The 19,040-nt window shown below is 39.5% G+C and overlaps 2 protein-coding genes across 2 annotated transcripts in view; both read left to right on the plus strand.

The window, feature by feature from the left end:
• BTBD1 (BTB domain containing 1) overlaps positions 1-3,934 on the plus strand; it is a 43,490-nt gene extending 39,556 nt beyond the window's left edge. The window contains exons 7-8 of the mRNA XM_072619642.1: positions 2,381-2,527; positions 3,047-3,934. Coding sequence (XP_072475743.1) covers positions 2,381-2,527; positions 3,047-3,205 — 306 coding nt within the window. The 3' untranslated portion in view covers positions 3,206-3,934. The remainder of the gene's footprint in view (positions 1-2,380; positions 2,528-3,046) is intronic.
• A 1,713-nt stretch (positions 3,935-5,647) lies between these two features.
• C1H15orf40 (chromosome 1 C15orf40 homolog) lies at positions 5,648-18,136 on the plus strand. The gene is made up of 4 exons (XM_072619655.1): positions 5,648-5,934; positions 8,552-8,678; positions 13,371-13,498; positions 17,253-18,136. Exons 1-4 carry the CDS (start codon positions 5,842-5,844, stop codon positions 17,346-17,348), a joined length of 444 nt encoding a protein of 147 aa, XP_072475756.1. The 5' UTR covers positions 5,648-5,841; the 3' UTR covers positions 17,349-18,136.
• Positions 18,137-19,040: the final 904 nt, after the last annotated feature.

The following is a 19,040-nucleotide window of genomic DNA, read 5'->3' on the forward strand; positions in this document are numbered from 1 at the left end:
GTCTCCTCCTCCCTTCACACTCTCAGCTGAGAACCTTGCTCCATTTCACTGGAAAAAATGAGGCTATTTGCCAAGTGCTTCTTCTCCCTTCCTCATCTCACATCACTCAGATGCCTTCTGCCACTCCTCCTTCAGCCTGTATCACATGAAGACATGCCTCTTTTTGCCAAGGCAAACCTCTGTGTGTACAAGAGATCACATTTATTCATCACACTTTTACAGTAGATTCCCTCTCTCTCATTCTTTCTCTCACATGTCTTCGGTCTCTCCTTGCCCCACTGCCTGCAAATGTGTCTATGTCTTTCCCAGCCTCAAAAAACTCTTACTTAATCTTTCCATTCCCCATTAGCTATCGTCTCATAACTCTCCTCCCATTCTTCTTCTTTTCACTTTCTTCATTCTGTAACTTCTCACCTCATCATTCAACTGAAACTGCCCTCTCCGAAGTTACCAATGCTGTTTTGTAAAAAATAAATTTATTGTTTAAACATCCTCTTAAAAAATTTTTGATCTGCAATCTGATCAGTTCAAATCAGCAATTTGGTAACAGTTATACATGTGAAATCCTGCAAAACATATTTCCTTATTAGCCATGTTGCAAAAAAAAAAAAAAAGGGCAAGAAAAATAAAGTGAAAAAAATTGTATTTTCTGTACTAAGAGTTCATCCATTCTCTCTCTGGAGATGGATAGTATTTTTCATCATGAGTCCTTTGGAGTTGTCTCGGATCGTTGCCTTGATCAGACTTGCTAAGTCTTTCACAGTTAATCATCATTACAGTTTTGCTGTTGCTGTGTACAATGTTCTGGTTCTGCTCACTTCACTTTGCATCAGTTCATATAGGTCTTCCCAGGTTTTTCTGAAACCATTCTGTTCATCATTTCTTATGGCACAGTAGTATTCTATCATAATGATAGACCATAAGTTGTTCAGCCATTCCTTGCCACTACAAAAAGAACTGCTATAAATGTTTTTGTACATAGAAGTCTTTTTCCCATTTCTTTGATCTCTTTGGAATATAGACCTAGTGGTGGTATTGTTGGGTAAAAGGGTTTGCGCTCTTTTATAGCCCATCCAGTGCTAGCCTCTCTGCTGGCATCCAGTCTTGCATCTCCAACTTCCTATGGTACATAATGAACTGGATGTTTCACAGACATCTTAAGTCCGACATGTCCAAAACTGAGCTGAACACCCTCTAATTTCCCTGTTGCTTTTTAGGGTACTACCCATCCTTCAAGATCTGACCATGTCACAAACCCTGCCTCTTTCCCCTGCCCCTCAATCAGTAAATTTCTAATAACCTCCTGAATCAAATAAAAAATTCTTTGACATTTGAAACCTTTCATACCCTATCCCCTTCCTCCTTTTGCAGTCATCTTACACCTTATTGTCCTCTACATTCTTTGATCTAGTAATACTGACCTTCCTTGGTGTTCCTACACTTCCTGATTACCTGTTTTTTAACTGTCTGTTCCCATGCCTTGAATTATTTCCCTTTTCATCTTTCTCCTAACTTCCTTCAGATCTCTGCTAAAATTCCTCCTTCTGTAAGAAGCCTTTCCCTGTTCCACTTAATGCTAGTGTTTCTTCCCTGAGATTATCCTGTATACAATTTCTTCGTATATAGGTGTTAACATGTTGTCTATGTACTCCTTGAGGACAGAGACTGTCTTGTTTTTCTTTGTATCCCCAGTGCTCAGCACAGTGCCTGACATATAGTAGGTGCTTCAAAAATTCTTGACTGGACTTATTCTCACTTAATTTTAAACGCTGTTGATTTAGAAAAAAGCTTTTTTATTTCTGTTTTACATAATTCCTAGAGTGCCCAGACACCTTAGTCATTATCAGGTATATAATAAATAGCCAAATGGGTTGCCCAAAAAAAACCCTCCCGAAATTGTCCAAAAACCTAAGCAATAAGAAAAATTTGGATTATTTTGTGCTTCTTAGGGAACAGATAGACGTGTAACATCTTTGACATTTCTAGGACAATTTTATTTTCTAATTTCAAAGGCTTTTAAATTAGAATGGCAATTATGCAATATATAAAAAAAATCACCTCAAATTAAAGGGCCACTGAATGTTTATGGTTGTCATGTGTAGTCACTGTTCTTTCTGTGACCCACTGGTGCCACCTTTCAAAAAGGTTCTCCAGAATATAAGCACTTTGCTACTTGACCATTTTCTCACTTAATAAAAAATTATCTTTTTTGTTTTTTGAAGTATGAAAAATAGAAATTAAGTACAGAGATTTGCCCAGTTTTAACACTTAGTTGTAAAAAAATATATAGTTTTCCAGTTTATTTCTATAACTAGTCCTGCTTTGGTAACTTTTTATTGTTTCCCTGAAGTAGTTTATCTTTAATTTTCTTTTATTACAGATAATTGAATATGAAAAAAAACAAACTCTGGGACAGAATGATACTGGATTTAGTTGTGATGGGACAGCTAACACTTTCCGAGTCATGTTCAAAGAGCCGATAGAAATCTTACCCAACGTCTGCTACACAGCCTGTGCAACACTTAAAGTAAGGTGGTTTTCTAAAGAATGTATAATTTTGTAAGTTAATCTGGGCTCACTGCTAAAATTTTTGTAACAAGTGTTTCATTGGAAGTCACTTGCAGACATAAACTGATATTTCTGAATAGTGGGAGCCTTTTTAGTTAGAAAAAAGAGAAAGTGGAGAAAAGGATTTTGTTTTCTGGAGAAACCTATATACAAACTCAGGTCTATTGACATGAGATCATTAGGGTATCTTTTAAATGAGAGATAACACAAAGAGAATAGCAGGATATTCACATTCTTTCATGTTCTTCCAAATGATCAGGTTCCCTCTCTGTTTCCAAGAAGACGCTTAAGTCTAGTAATTTCATCAGAAGTCACACTTTCAGCAAAAGTTCTTTTTAAAAAAAATGACTTCAAATGCCCTTTAGCTTGGGTATAAAGTATTGTTTACTAGTTATAATGTATAACATTCATAATTAGAGTACCATGTGAAGTTCATTTTTAGTAACTATTCGCTAACAAATCTTTTATTCTGATTTAGGGTCCAGATTCACACTATGGCACAAAAGGATTGAAGAAAGTTGTACATGAAACACCTGCTGCAAGCAAAACAACGTTTTCATTCTTTAGTTCTCCTGGCAATAATAATGGTACATCAATAGAAGATGGACAAATACCAGAAATCATATTTTATACATAATTCAGCAAATAAACAGACTAATCTGAAAGGAATAACTAACTAGCTGCTAATGTTAGTAGTGTGTTATGAATGTTCATAATTTTAATATATAAGAAACATTTTAGTTTCTTAGGAAAGATAGAAAAATGTCCATATTGGCTTTGCATGATTATCATCAGGCTTAAAGAACTTAATGGAAAGTGCTTCATTTTCATATAACTCTAGGAGAACAGTGCGGTTCTTTAACTGTAAAAAATACATATTTAAGCAGCTACTTGTGCTTTCACTTGTATAATTTCATAAATCAGCTTGTTTGGCTGATAGTCTTTCAGTAGTTTTTAAATGGAAAGATCCTTGTTCAGGACAGTTGTAGTTTTTTTTGTTTGTTTTTTACTGTTTTGCCAGTTGGATGGGTGAATTGATCCATGTGGGCTTGGTCAGTGTTCTTGCTAAACCTTTTATTAATTCAAATAACTGTTTTCAGGAAATACGAAAACTGGATTTGTATCTTTGGCTTTGGAATCTTGGGGAACCACAAACATGTATCTTGTGATAGGCATTTGGAATTGCATTAAAATGTTTCTAAGTGTTGAAAAGCATTTATCTGCTTACCTGAGGAAAGCTGAAATCCATTTAAAGAAATAGTTATTTTGTGGTAGTATAGTAATGTGGTTACATAGTAGACCTTATAAACTATAAATTGGAGTTTTATATAAATAAATCTGCAATAATGTAAAATGTGAAAAAACAGTTATCAAAGACTGGACACTTCATCACTATGCATTTAATTTCTTTGGGGGGAGGAGGAGTTTGGAATGATACTTTGTGTTCTAGAGGATGAGATAATTATAGGAATTTATTATATAGAGGTCCATTAAACATTTCATTGATAGTGCTGCACAATAAGAAATAGAGTGTAGCCCTGACCCCTAGCTACCAAATAACTCTATTAAAACTACTTTGTAGTTTTATTAATCTCTCAGAGGTCTATGTAACAATGTCCTGCTTAATATCTGTCACTCACAATATTGCTTCCTTTGTAGTATAATTCTTTATATCTGGGGTTTTATTAAACTCTCATGAATACAGCTATTCCAGCATATTTGAAGTAAAGCAGGTAAAATTATATTGATAATACTTTTTTTAAAGTAAAACATTTGTTAGAACAAATTTTATCCTTTGAGAAAGGAATTGCAAAGAATTTATTGTGGAAGAAATGTTAAGTGGAATGAGTAAAAAATTTTCGTCTGAAATAGTACTTCAGTTTATAAAAACTTACGTACAGTCAAGGAAGTATGGTGGTAACCTTTATTTCTCAGAATAACTGGGAAAAGAGGGAAAGACTTAGATTGTTGTTTTGGATACCAGGGACTGCAGAGCAGTGAAAATTTTTGGTTACCTTTAATGCCCAAGGAAATTAATTCTGATTAACTCAAGGTTAATCAAAAAATACTTTTTTTTGCTCGACCCTTTGCCTAAAATATTTCTAACAATCCTACACTGTCCTATTTTGGTAAGTAAGTACAACGTCCCGAAGGTATTTAGTGTGTTTCTTGACTGGGCTTTTTACAAAGTCTCAGGATCGCTATTATGAACATTAAATGTAACTTCAGGTTAGATCCTTTTCTGGAAAGGTGTAGGAAATTGGACTGAGTGCGTTGTCCTAAAGGGCAGTCCTAGAAGTTGATTTTTAAAATCTATTCTATCAGTTTGGGCACGGTTCTGGTTTAGAAATAGATGGAAACAGAAACAGGTTAAGGGTCTTTGCTAATAAAGGTTTCTCTTTTTTGGTTTATGGAAATAGTATAATAAAGTACATTATCGCACCGCATTGATACAGAATGACTTCTCCCGCTGCCAGTTTTTGTGGTTCCGATTTTATTTCCAGGATCTATTGCCGTTATTTCGGGAGTTGGCAAAAAGCGGGGAACGTTCTGCGGCTGCTCTTTGGGAAAGCCAGTCTGCAGCTCTCACTGCGCAGTTCAGCATTTTAACTTGTCTCTGATTTGTTGGCAAAGTGTAATTTAGGCACGTTTTCAGAATGTTTACCCAACAGCTACCCCCTGGATTGTCTCAGGCGCAGCAACCACTGGCCGCTCGGTGATTCGCTTTGTCCCTTCCCGCCGGCTTCTCAGCCTGGCCTGACAAACAAGGGCCGCCACCGGAACCTCGCCCCCGAGCTTGGCCTCTCCTGCATTTTCTTCCGGATGGCGTGTCCTCATTTCTCGGCCGCGTTTCTGTGTCTGCACCCGACGATACTCCTCCCCTTCCAGAGCCCCCTCCTTTGGCTGCAGTGCCTGCTCCTTCTCCTGCCGTTCCCCACCCATCGTGCGCCCGGCCCACCTCCCCCACCGTGAGACCCACGCGCTAGCACTGCCCGGCTGGTAGTTCAATTAACTAGGCTCTAGTGCGGACCTCGCGTCCGCCGCTGCTAGCTGTAGCCCTGCAGGGGGCCAGACTGCGGCCGCCCGCGGAGGCGCGGTGAAGGCAAGCCCCGCCCCTGCGGGTCATTTCTCCAGCCCGGGCTCCGGAGCGGACCTCGGTCGGGGGCGGGGCCTTCTCCCGGAAGCTCGCCTTCGTGCGGCAGGGCGCAGGCGCGAAAGGCCTCCCCGCCGAGCCTCAGTTTTTTTTTCCGGGTGGAGAAGAGGCGCGGTCCCATGCTCTACGTCTGCCGCCGGGCTGACGGGGCCCGGGTAGGTGCCAAGGCGGCTGCGGCCAGGCTCGCTTCTGGCGCGGGGATGCCCAAGAAGGTCAGTGGACCCGGGCAGGGCTTGTGCCGTGACCCTCGACTATCCGCGACGCGGGTCTTGGGGGGAAAGCCGGCGGTGAGGAAGTTTCTGTGGAGTCGCGGGGGCCGCCCCTTTCGTTTTACAGACGGGGATATTGAGGCCGAGCCTGGCCCGGCACTCGGCTCCCACGAGGCCTTCCCTCTGACCCCACGGCCCCGGGGCTTTATCGAGGCTCCGCCTCCCCCGCGGGGCTGGGGGAGGGGGGAGTAAGCTGAGGCCCGGGGAGGGGGCCGAGCCCGCGGAAGGGCAGGCCCTACCGCGGAACGCCCTGGGGAGGCTCGTCCGCGCCCACCCCCTGCCTAGCGCGGGTGCCCGTGTCTCCATGGCCCACGGTGATGGAAGGCTTTCGGGTTTCCGAGAACTTGGCCCTCCACTGCCCGGTGGTGACCTAGTGCCTCCCCAGGGCGTTACGGGTGAGGAGGCCCCGAGAGGCGGGCTGGGCCGCGGGCGCCCGCACCCCCCTCTTCATCTCCCTGGGCCTCGGGCTCCTCCTCCACAAAATGCCCCTTCGGCCTCCAAACCTGGGATCTGTACTGAGCTTAAAGTGACCCGCCGAAGCCTGCGCGGCCTCAGAGCCAGCATTGGAAAGTGGGCCCCCCACTGCGAGGCCGGCCTGCGTGATGGCACTGTGGACCTTTGGTTGAACATGAACGAATCCACCCCCGACTGCCGTGACCCCGGCAGTGAGAATCACCTCCACACCCTAAACGCCCTCACCAGGGAGAGGTTAAGCACTCTCCCCATTTCTCCAGTTACTTGCTTAATATCAAACCTGTGGAAACAAACATCTTCACCAAAAAACCCTGCATTTCCTCTGGATGGTATCCTTTTCTTCATCTTGTTGGTCAGATGCTGTTGGTTCCATTTCAAAAGCAGCTTTAATGTAAATTCTTTCCTTTTTATTCACCCTAACACCTTAGCACCTTCTGCTTGCCCTGTGGGATCATCTCCTAACTGGTTCACAGCTGCCACAAGAAAAATTTAAAGCCCGGGTCTTGGCGCATCACTCCCCTGCTCAGATTCGCATTTCGCCATTGCCCATAGAATAAATACATACTATTATTAAGCATTCAAGACCTCTTACAGTCTGGCTCCTGTCTCTTTTACTGCTTTTTGTTGTAGCCCTACCTTTCTATCCTTAATTATAATAATAATCTCCTTACATTGATGGAGCACTGACAAGGGTTACAAAACACTTTCCTCAGAATGACCATGTGAAAAGTGGGTAACTCAAGTATTGTTTTTCCTGTCTTAGAGTTGAAGAAACTTCATGCAAGAGAACTCTTGCTCATGGTCACACAGAAAGTAACCCTCAAAGTTTACTCCCTTCCCCAGATTTGAAGTTGTAACTAAACTGAACCATTAACCAAACGGGACGTTGTTTCCTCATCTCATTCTAATCTTTTCTGCTTTGATGTATAGAGTCATTCTACATCTTTGTCACAGTCTTCCTTCAGAGCCTAAATTAGGCGCTGCCCTCATGAAACTTGTCCTTATGTCTCCAAGTCAAATTGAACACCTTCCTCCCTCATCTTTCTTAGAGTGCTTTGGACCTATTCTTTATGTTTCACATTCCACCTCATAGCATGTTGGTTTGTATGTGTCTTATGCCTCCTATTGGGTTGTAAGCTTCATGAGAGCAAACTGTGTTTCTACGGGTAATACAGTGCCTTGAATATAACAGGCACTTAATGTTTGTTGAATTAGTGTATTTATAAACATTAAATGAATGCCACGGGTGCTATTTGGTGACTACAACTACATGTTCCTTATTCTCACATAGCTTATGATATAATGGGGAAAGTAAGACATACAAATAGCTATAATACAAGGCAGACCACTATAAGTTAAACATTTCATAGGAAATTTACAAACAGAGGTCAGGGGGAGGTGTTCAGAGAAAAAGATTGTTCTAGCTTTGCATGCTGAACGGAAGGTAAACAGGAAGACTTCAGGGGTGTCATTTGAGCTGGGCCTTAAAGTAAGGATAGATAGGATTTGGTGCACTGGGATAGAGGAGAAGGCCTTTCAGACAGAGGGAGAAAACTGAATAAAGGCAGTGAGATGGGAAAAGTTCAAGATCTGGACTTTTATATGTCATCTGATGTGTAAAATAAGGAAGTCGAATGGAAAAAACTGAGGCCTGAGGAGGTTGAGTCACTTGCCCAAGGTCAGCCAGGTAGTATAGCCAGCAGAACAGCCAAACTGTGGCTCCAAATTCAGTGTTCTTTTTAGTGTACCACATTGCCAATATACTGACTATATTGGCAGGGATAAAGTGTCCCAATGTATAATAATTGTCATAAAAGTAAAATATGGGAAGTCAAGTGAACAAGTATTTACTGTGCCCGGCACTGTGCTTAGGATACAAAGAAAAACCAAGCAGGCCTTGCCGTCAAGGATCTCACAGTCTAATTGGGGATACCACATGCAAATAAATAACTATGTACAAACAAGATGTCTTCAAAATACGGAGATGGTAGTTGTGTAAGAACCAGGTAAAGTTATGTATGTGAAAGCACTTTGTAACCATAAAGCACTGTGTAGATTTAAGGTGATGTTGTTATTGTTCTTTTAGGGGAAAGGCCAGAATAAGGAGCCAGTGAAACCACTTCCTCCCACTGGACCTGTGGCAGTTGATCAGAGTGGTTCCATCACAATAGCCATTCATGCTAAACCTGGCTCCAAACAAAATGCCATAACAGGTATAATATTTGAATCAAGTAGTTGAATTCACATACTGCCCGCTGAGTATGTGATGGATTTGTGGCCCTACATACATGATTTGCCCTAACGGGTAGTTATGAACTTGTTTTGCCAATGCATTTTTTTCCTACTTCTATAACACAAGACTGATCATGAAGTCTCAGAGGGTCTAGGATCTTAGCATTTGAAAGCTAGAAGCTATTTTCTCCATTTCTAAATTCTAGAATCTACAATAAGCTGCCAGCCTTCTTTGTATTGTCATTGTTTTGAAAATACACTACATTTTAAGAAGTAAATTTTTATGGATGTCTTCTGTTTCTTGCATCTTCTATCCTTCTGGATATCCCCACTAGCCTTCTCTTTCCCATTCCCATATAATAAAAAGTACTTATAAAGGGAAAAAATTAGCACAAAACAAGTGCAACTCCTGTGGACTTCCCACCTCCATGAAGAGGTAAGTTGGGTCTGGCTTCTCATATTGCTTTATTAGAGTCATGCTTGATCTTTATAATTTTATTACATTCACTCTACATCAGTTTATGTAAATCTTTCCATGCTTCTCTGTATTCATCATGTACTTCATTTCTTACAGCACAGTAATATTCCATTACGTTCATGTACCACAGTTTGTTTAAATATGCTATATCATAAATATAGAACATTTTTTAAGAGATCATTGTCTGGCTTCTTTTTAAATACTCCTTTCAATACTGTGGGACTTATAGAAGATTCAGTATGGGATAGTAGAAAGAACACTACAATTGGAATTGAAGGACCTGGATTCAGATCCTTCTCCTCACCAATACTAGCCATGTTCAGATCATGACTTCAGTTTACTCAGTCTCAGTTATCTCATTTCTAAGAAGAATACAATAATATAGACTTTTCACATAGATAGTACAGGTGTCAAGTGAAAAGATGTATAGGAATCATATTGTAAACTGTAAATTGCTATGTAGATGCCAGAAATTATTGTTGTCGTATCTGGAGCTTAGGTTTTAGCTTTTGGTTAACTTTAATTTGTTCCCTTCCAGGTGTGGAAGTGTTTAAGTAAATGTAAGTATCATGGTATGGTGGAAATAGCCCTGAATCAGGAATTGAGAGACCTAGATTTTCACCTCTGCTACTCTCTGTGCCTAGGTGGTAAACTCTCATCACCTTTACTCTTCCTTTTCCCTATGTTACTGAATTGCCAGCTACTTAGGAGTAAAATATTCCCAACCCCTCACCTACTCTTCTCTATCCTCTGCAGCTCCACCCCTCCCAAGTCCTCTAACTCTGCCTGCCTTTTCCACTAGGCCCACTATAATTCCTGTTCAGTAATTAATAACCTTCCCTTCATTCTAGACCTTTTCCTCTCATACTCCTTATTTACTTAAGACACGCAGAGACCTGGCATCCTCCAGATGGCACTGCAGCCTTATCCATCCTCTCCATCAGTGGCTGCAGTTTTCTCTCCTACTGCCCTTTACTGACCACATCACATTGGTCCTGGTTGGGAAGTCAGAATATGCCCTGAATTTGCTCCCCGCTGTCATTTCCAGACTCCTTTCATTGGCATCATTCAACAGTGTCTCCTTTAAAGTTGAATATTTTTCATTCAGATCAAAACAGCTGTTATCTACTGACCTCTCCTCACTTCTCAAGTAGCTCAGTATCTTGCTTTTCTTCTCGTACTCCTACCCTCATAACATGGGACTTCATCACTCAGGGCTGTTGTGAAGATCAAACGAGATAATATTTAAAAAGCATTTTGTAAATCTTAAAGTGCTGTATAAGTGCCAGCTATTATTTTTTTAATTGTCCAGCAACAGGTGGTAAAGGCCAGAACTAGGATGGTGACCATGTTTAGTAGGAAAAAAAGTAAATTTACAATTATAAATTTGATTTTTTGAACCCGAATGCAAGGTGGAGGAATCTAACTAGGTAGCAGGTTGAAAAAAGATTTTAGGGTTTTAGTAGAATGCAAATTCAATATGAGTTAGCAGTTGGTTATAGCAACTAAGAAATTTAATAAAATCTACATTTAAAGGGTTATGACATCTAGGAATATAGGAAAGGGATAGACTTGCTGGACCCTGCCCTTGTCAGACCATATCTGAAGCATTGTTTCAGTTCTGGGAGCCACATTTTGGGAAGGGCATTTATAAACTAGAGAATCTTCAGGAAAAAGCCGGTAGGATAGTGAAGTTGAGATTAGGCTTATTCTGATTGGTTTCAGAAGACAGAACTAGAAGCAATGGTTGAAAATTGCAGAGGCATAATATAGAAACTTCTTAACAAAAAGAGCTTTCTCAAAGTGGAATGGGCTGCTAAAGGAGGAAGATTTTCCTATGTTGCAAATATTTAAGTCAAATTGGATGACCACTCATGTATGTTGAAGGGACAGTTTTCATCAGATACGTGTTATAATTGCCATCGAGGTCCCTTCCAGCTCTAAAATTCTGTGAATTTCTGACTTATCCAGGCTTATACAAATCACCTAAACAAGTCCCTAAAGGAGGGGCTGGGGCAGAAGATTAACTGGTTCATGAGGCAGCTGGAAAGAGCTATGGATTTAAAGTTAGAATACCTGGATTTGAATCTCCATTCTGTCATTTACTACTTATTTGATTATAGACACTTCAACTCTCTGGGCCTGTTTCCTCATCTGTAAAGTGTGTGTGTTCATCCTTCATTGCTGAAGAAGACCATGCCATCAGAGAAATAATGACATGACTTGCACTTGACTTTGTTTTGAGTGAGGGAGGGCTGTGCAGGTCACCACCTTCACTTCTCCAGAGTCATCTGAATCCAGTGACCAGATGTTCATCAGGATGACTGGAGATGACCCAGGATGAGGCAATTGGGGTTAAGTGATTTGCCCAAGGTCACATAGCTGGTGAGTGCCAAGTATCTGAGGTGAGATTTGAACTCAGGTCCTCCTGACTCCTGCATTGGTGCTTTATTCACTGCACCACCTAGCTGCCCCAGTCTGTAAAGTGATGCAACTGGATTAGAAGACTTCTAAAGAATTTTTCAGTTCCAAATCTTATGATTTGAAATAACATTTCAACAATACTAGCAGATTGTTCTCTAGGAGGCAGCATTGGTTTGAGGGCTGGAAGCGAGACAGTGTGAACAGTTTCTTGAGTAAGTTCAAATTTTCATCTGCTTCATTTTGGTCCCATAGATTCTAAGTCATGGAATTGAATTTTAGAACTTGAAATGATAATCGGTGCCTTTTACATTATATGCACTTACCTCTTTGGTGTGTGAGTGAATGAATGATTTTAGTCAAGTCTAGATTTATAGATCAGGAAATTAGGTCCAGCGAGGTTGTAGAACCCTGTTGGACAGTTGGGGGAAAATATCAAACTTAGATTTTCCTTGCAGTCCTGGAGCTTACTGTCTAGTAGGAGGATAGCATATACAGATAAATATAATCTATAATGTTACTTGATAAGTGCTTTTTTAGAATTGCAAAACACTGTGATATGAGAAGTCCAAGGGAGACAGGTGTTACCTATTGGGAGATCAGGAAAGCCTTAGCAGAAGAAGTGGTACTTCACTTAGGTTTTAAAGGCCAGGTAGAAATTTAGAGCATGAAGAAAGGGAGGATGAGCATTCCAGTCATAGACAACAGCTTGAGCACAAAGGCTTAAGAGCACAATACATGTTTTGCTTTGCTTGTGTGTAGTGCATGAAGCTAAGTAATGTGATATAAGGTTGGAAAAATAGGCTAGTGCTAGACCTTGAAAAGCCTTGAATGCTAGGCCAAAGTGTTTTAGTCTGGTGGCAAGAAGGAGCCACTAAGATTTTTGAGCAAGTATATGACAGGTTTAAGTCTCAAGATTATTCTGGTACAAGTGTGATGGACAGATCAGAGTAAGGGAAGAGAAGCTAGAAGCAGGAAGTTCTTTAGGAGGCAGTTGAAATTGTCTAGGTGGGTAGTAATGAAGGACCTAGTGACAGTCTGGGTTAAGGTAGTTGCAGTTTTGGATAGTGATGTTGTGGAAGTGGAATCAACAGGATTTAGTTACTGGTTAAATTTGAGAAGTAAGGAAAAGCAAGGTGCCAAAGATAACACCAAGATTTTGACAGTTTCTGAATTTGCCAGTTCAACAGAGAGAAATGATGAAGTCAGAAGGAAGAGCTTGTTTGGGGGTTGGGGACATGGGGGGACAGCTCAATCATGGACATAAATTTGGAGTGTCAGTGGGACACATCCACTTTGAGATGTCCTGTTAGAGGTGTGGGTCTGGAGCTCAGAAGACACCAGGATTGATGATAGAGATTTAGGAGTCACATGCATAAAAGTGGTAGATGAAGCTGTGGGATTGAGGGGAAAAAAATTACTTCAAGGGGCATATTTATCTCTTAGAGGCCGCATGATATAGTGGACAGAGAGCTAGCCTCAAAGTCAGAAAGACGTAGGTCCATGTCTCACCTCTCACATAGACTGGCTCCGTGACCCTGGGTTAATCACTTATCTTCACAGTCCCTAAGCAACTCTTTAACATTTATTAGTCTCTAAGCAGGTATTATAAGGAGCCTCACCTGGCATTCTCTACACCAGTGAAATCACAGATCTGGTTTAAAAAAAAACACTCAGATTTATATTTTGTTTATTTCTTTAATTATGTCTGATTTAACCAACATGTTTGAAAATGAGCACCTTTAGGTCAAATTTCAAACCATTTTTGTTACAGATGTGACAGCTGAGAACATAAGTGTAGCTATTGCTGCACCTCCATCAGAAGGGGAGGCTAATGCAGAACTGTGTCGGTATCTCTCCAAGGTCCTGGAACTTAGGAAGAGTGATGTTATCTTAGATAAGGTATGTGGTGTGTGTGTGTGTAAATATATAACGTTCTTATTATACAGTATCAATCACTTTGTGAGCCAAACCTTTCCTCCCAGTCACCTATTGAAAAACCTGTGTATCAGATAGTCATTCTTTCTTCTAAATAACATTTGGATTTGTCTTTTTGCCATTCCAACTTACTGTCTAGTCCAGGATCCTGTTACCACTATTACCTCCTAGGTAGCCTTCCTATCTGCAGAGTTGTTCTCCCTTTCAATCCATTTCTGAACATTCCTGTCATTAATTTTCCTAATACATTGCTTTCATCATGTCAGTTCCTTAATTAAAAACATTTGACTGACAGTACATTTTTAGTACTCACTAAATACAGTGCTAAGTTGCTTTAAATACAAAAGCAGTGAGCTCAATAGAGAGGGCACTGGGCCTTGAGTCAGGAAAACCTGAGCTTCAAATTCGGCCTCAGAAACTTTCTAGCTGTTATAAACCTGGGCAAGTTGCTTAAACTCTGTTTGCTTCAGTTTCCTCATCTATAAAGTGGGGATAATAATATTACTTACTTCTCAGAGTTGTTTTGAGGATTAAATGAGATAATAATTGTAAAGCACTTAGCATAGTGCCTGGCACATAGTAGGTGGTATATAAATTTTATCTAGTAGTGGTAGTAGAAGAACACATTACATTACTTGCCTACAATGGTGAATTTATAGTCTCCACTGAAGAGAAATCACATGACTAGAATAAGCAACTGGTGAATGACAGGATCCAGATGATAAGCAGGTATTGAGCACCTATTTTACAAGGTATCGTATGTTACAGTATGTGGATTTGATCCAAATTCTGAATTATAAGGTTCAAAATCTATCATATTTGGACTTGACTTTACCTATCTTATACAATATTATCTTCAGTTTCTCATCATGAAAGAATGATCAAAGTGTAAAGGTTTCTATGAGTGCATTGAAATCTGTGCTTCAGTGAAATCTGTCTTCTTCCTACCTCACTCATAGCCTGTATTTATTGCCACTTCTGTCCCTTTCTTCAAGCTGGTTCTTCAGAATGAAGTTTATTTTGGCCTCTTTTTCACCTCTAAATTCTACACAGCTTTTAAAGCTCAGGTTAAGTCCCTCCTTCCCAATAACATACCAGAATGGATACTTGAAACAAAAACACCAGGATTCATATCCTATCTTGGACATGTCTGTGTGACTCTGGTCAAATCTCAGGGAATCTCAGTTCCCTCATCTGTAAAATGGGAAGAAAAATAGCTTCTGCCCCATAAGACTTACCTTCATTCTCAGGCACTTAAGAGTTTATGTTAATGATACCACTGATATCCTAGCCACATAATCTCTTAACCTTCTTAACTTTAGTCTTGTGTCCTACCTTGGACCCCACCATCTCCCAGAATTATATTACTTCTAAAAGATAAACTTTGTAATTCTATTCACAAATCTATATTTTGAATATAAGCTATTAATAAGTAACCATATGAAGAAGTGCTTAAGTTCCCTAAATAGAGAATTAAATTCCATAATTCAAATCAAGGAGAAGTTAAGACAGTCTCTTAAGCCCACTTGCATGGCTAAAATAGCAAAACAATAATTAAATGTTGAAGCTACAAGAAAATAGGACCTCTATTATATTGTTGGTGGGATAGTAGTTTGTTACAAATGTTTTAGAGAGGAGTATGACAATTGTTCAGTCACAAAATGGATCACATCCTTTTATCTAGAGAATGGAAAGAAAGGGGTGTATATAAGAGATGTTAGCAAGGTAGAAGCAACAAGCCTTTTAAATGGATTGGTTATGTGGAGTGAGTTTGAGAAAGGAGTTAAGAATGACACAGGCTGTGAGCCTGGGTGATTAGGATAGTGGTGCTCTCCACACCACTATCCTAATGGAAGAGGGGAGGTCTTAATGAGAAAGATGGTGAGTTCTTTTTTGGACATGCTGGATTTGATTTGCCTAGGGGATATCCAAATTGAGATGTCAAAGAAGCAGTTGAATCCATTAACATCACATTGGGAAAAGTCATAAAATTAAACTAATCATACTGACTATAAACTAGGTGCATGACCTCAACTGGCCCTTCCTTGATGTTAGGCAGTCTTCCCTTATGGCCTGTCTACCTAATTCCCCACCACAATTAATGCAAAACTTCTCTCCTTTAGCCTATTCCAATACACTTTAAAGTAGTGCCTTTGGCTCCTACTGTACTGAGAAAATTGAGGTAATCCAAAGAGAATTCTGTCCACTCACTTCCTTTATGCTTGAAAACTTGTCAAACTAGGATTACAGGATTTAAAATTTAAAATAAGAACTGCCGTACAAGTTAGTCCAGGCAGCATGGCAAAGAGGAGGAAGAGCAGCCTTTGAGTCAGCATAACCTAGATTGAAGTCCCACTTCTGACAGATCCTGGCTGTGTGACTCTCAGCAAGTCATTCAACCTCTCAGTTTACCAGGTAATTTTTTAATTATATTTATACTATTATTAATTATATTTAACTATAAATTGCAGAAGAGTAGCAGATCAGAATTGGTAGAGGGAATTCTCTAACCAGGAATTCCCTAAAGTAATAGTCATAGGTTACAGCAAAAAGAAAAAAAGAAATCTAATCTCATCTTTTTTGGGGGGCATCGGGGGTGGGACAAGGCAATTGAGGTTAAATGACTTGCCCATTGCCACACATCTAGTAAGTGTCAAGTGTCTGAGGCCAGATTTGAGCTCAGGTCCTCCTGCCTCCAGGACCAGTGCTCTATCCATGGTGCCACCTAGCTGCCCATAATCTCATCATTTTACAGATGAAACAGGCCTACAAAGATTATATTACGTGTCAAAAGTCACACAAATTGCAGAACCAGTTTTTTTATTCAGCATTTTTATTTTTTACAAGGGATGGGTAAGGGGGAAAGATATATTTAGAATTGATAGTGATTAAAAGCAAAATATGTCAGTTTACAATTTTTCAAAACAAAGTTTTCTTCTGTAGTCTTTTATATCAATCTTTCTGTTTCCCTTGGCACAGCATAAGTACAGACTCTTAATTACTACTTACCTGACCGTTAGCCTCTAAACTATCATATGGCTGGTCGACTTGTCTTGCTTTTGCATAGATGTAGTAATGTCACTTTCCTGCTCAAACCCTTCAGTGGCTTCCCATTACCTCTTATGAAGTTCAGACTCCCTTTCCTGGCATTTGAGACCTTCCAGTCGTACCTTGTATTATTGCCTTCCAAATATACTATACTGCACCCAAACTAGACTACTCACCATTTCCTATACACATTCTGAACTTGTCTTCCTCCATTACTTTACTCACTATGTTCCCTGTGTTTTTAATGTTGTTCCCTCCACTTGTTGTATTCCTACCTTTTTTAAAGTCTAACTCTATATTGCTTTCTCTAGGAAGGCCTTCTCTGATCTCTCCAGTTGGTGGTGACCTTCCTTCTTGCTTTTCCAACCCAGATCTCACATAGTACATGTGCCTTTCTAATGTTTATCATAAATCATTTTGTAGTTGTGGATATGTCATACCTTCCTATTAGTTTGTAAGCTCCTTGTGGAGAAGGGGTTTATGTCTTACCTAAACTTTCTGTCTTCCCAGTGGCTAGGATTTATACTAGATTCAAATGGATTTGATTAATATTTATTGAATGAATTGTTGAATATAAACAAATTTGTGAGAAAATTGTTGTTCACCTATGTTCACTCCAATCTTTTATTTGAATGTTATGTCTGACATTTTTTATTTTATTTTAAACCAGGGTGGTAAATCTCGTGAAAAAGTGGTAAAGATTTTGGCATCCACAACTCCAGAAGAGATTTTGGAGAAATTGAAAAGGCAAGCAGAAGCTCCCTAAAACAAACCAAAAAACCCAGAAATTAACATTATCTTCTGTGGAACTTTTTTTTTAAATACTAAAGAAGTAAATTTGTAAGAAGAAGGACCTAGATGGTACTTGAAAGATAATGCATTGAAGAGAAACAGGTCTCTGCAAATACTCTCCATGGAATGTTGGAAACATCAGAATATCACATGACTAATAAGGCAAAGTATACTGCAGTCAAACTTCAGCTCCTACTGGAAATACTCAATCCAAGCCATTATGGTCCAATTCTTGAAATTTACAGCTGGTTTGTTAATACTACATACCTGCCCATAAGCTTATTTTATGGACTGTTCTTTAAATTTTGTGGAACCATACACTTAAAAGAGTTGAAAGAGACCTTGGAGATTACCTACTTTACTCATGTTATTTTTGCAGATGGTCATACAGTGTCAGAGAAGCTGAGAAGTTTGTCAAAGGTCACACAAATAATTAGCATCACTCAGACTAGAGCTTACCTCCCTTCACTCCAGTGGCAGTGTCCTATATATACCACACTATTGCCTTGGTTGTTATTTACAAGTGTTAAGAGACATACATGTATAGAAGCAGCTTCACAGTGAGTAAAGTCCTAGACTTGAAGTCAAGGACAGTCACTTCTCAGAGGTTCAGGAGAGTCTCTGTGGCTCTAGATTAGAGATGGGTTGGAATGTGGGCTAGTGAACAAAATCATAGGTCCTTGACTTATTTCTGTAAAGAAAATGTGTTGAATTTGTTGAGTTGCAATTGGATAATAATATTTTAAAATGTATTTTTAAAAAGACTTGTTTCTTTTTTTTCTCCATACCTACCCTTTTAATGGAAATGTTTTCTTCAATCAGATTATATAAATCAAGTTTTTTCCCCCTACAGTATTATTCAAATATTTGCTTAAGTCTAAATCTGTTTTAGTTGGAATAAGAGAAATACTATGCCAGGTTATTATTTTATACACAGACACCTTCCCCTACAATTGCTAAAGTAGTTTACAATAGGCTTATATCATTAATTAGGAAAATTTGGTGCGTATAAACAATATTCTTGTTTTATTAGGAAACCATAAAGCATAATGTGTTCTTTGTAACTTAGATCTAGAAGTAGGTTTCATCTTTTGAAGATACTGTTTGTTTAAAAATACTTATTTTGCTGTTTTTGTTTTGGGCTAATAGTCTAGTTAAGTAATTTACATGTTGAAGCAGGTACTGGTGGAATCATTAGGAGATAATATGACATCTGCATTTGGAAGATTTTTTTTGTTACACTATGCTAAAAGGACCACCACTCCTATTACCCAGACCAGTGGATACTTTAATAAATTTAACCAATAACAGTAGTTCCTAATTATATGTTATTTATGATCAGTTGCAATTAGTAACTGAACTGGTATTCAAACCAGGTTTTCTAACTCCCAGTCTTACTTTCCACTACACCACTATTGGGCAGCTAGGTTGTGCAGTGGATAGAATGCTGGAAGTAGACCTGAGTTCAAATCCAGCCCCAGACACTTACTAGTTGTGTGTCCCTGGGCAAGTCACTGTTTGCCCTGTTTGCCTTAGTTTCTTTTATCTGTAAAATGAGATGGAGAAGGAAATGGCAAACCACTCCATTATCTTTGCCAAGAAAACCAAAATGGGGTTACAGAGTCAGATGTGACTGAAAATGACTAACCAGCAATAGCACGTCAGT

Source organism: Notamacropus eugenii, chromosome 1, assembly GCF_028372415.1.
Source record: "Notamacropus eugenii isolate mMacEug1 chromosome 1, mMacEug1.pri_v2, whole genome shotgun sequence".
NCBI classification, from domain to species: domain Eukaryota; kingdom Metazoa; phylum Chordata; class Mammalia; order Diprotodontia; family Macropodidae; genus Notamacropus; species Notamacropus eugenii.

Coding starts and splice junctions, on each gene's coding strand:
- C1H15orf40 (XM_072619655.1), top strand. CDS start 5,842: ATGCTCTACGTCTGCCGCCGGGCTGACGGGGCCCGGGTAGGTGCCAAG. Junction 5,935..8,551: donor GCGCGGGGATGCCCAAGAAG/GTCAGTGGACCC, acceptor TTGTTCTTTTAG/GGGAAAGGCCAGAATAAGGA. Junction 13,499..17,252: donor GTGATGTTATCTTAGATAAG/GTATGTGGTGTG, acceptor ATTTTAAACCAG/GGTGGTAAATCTCGTGAAAA.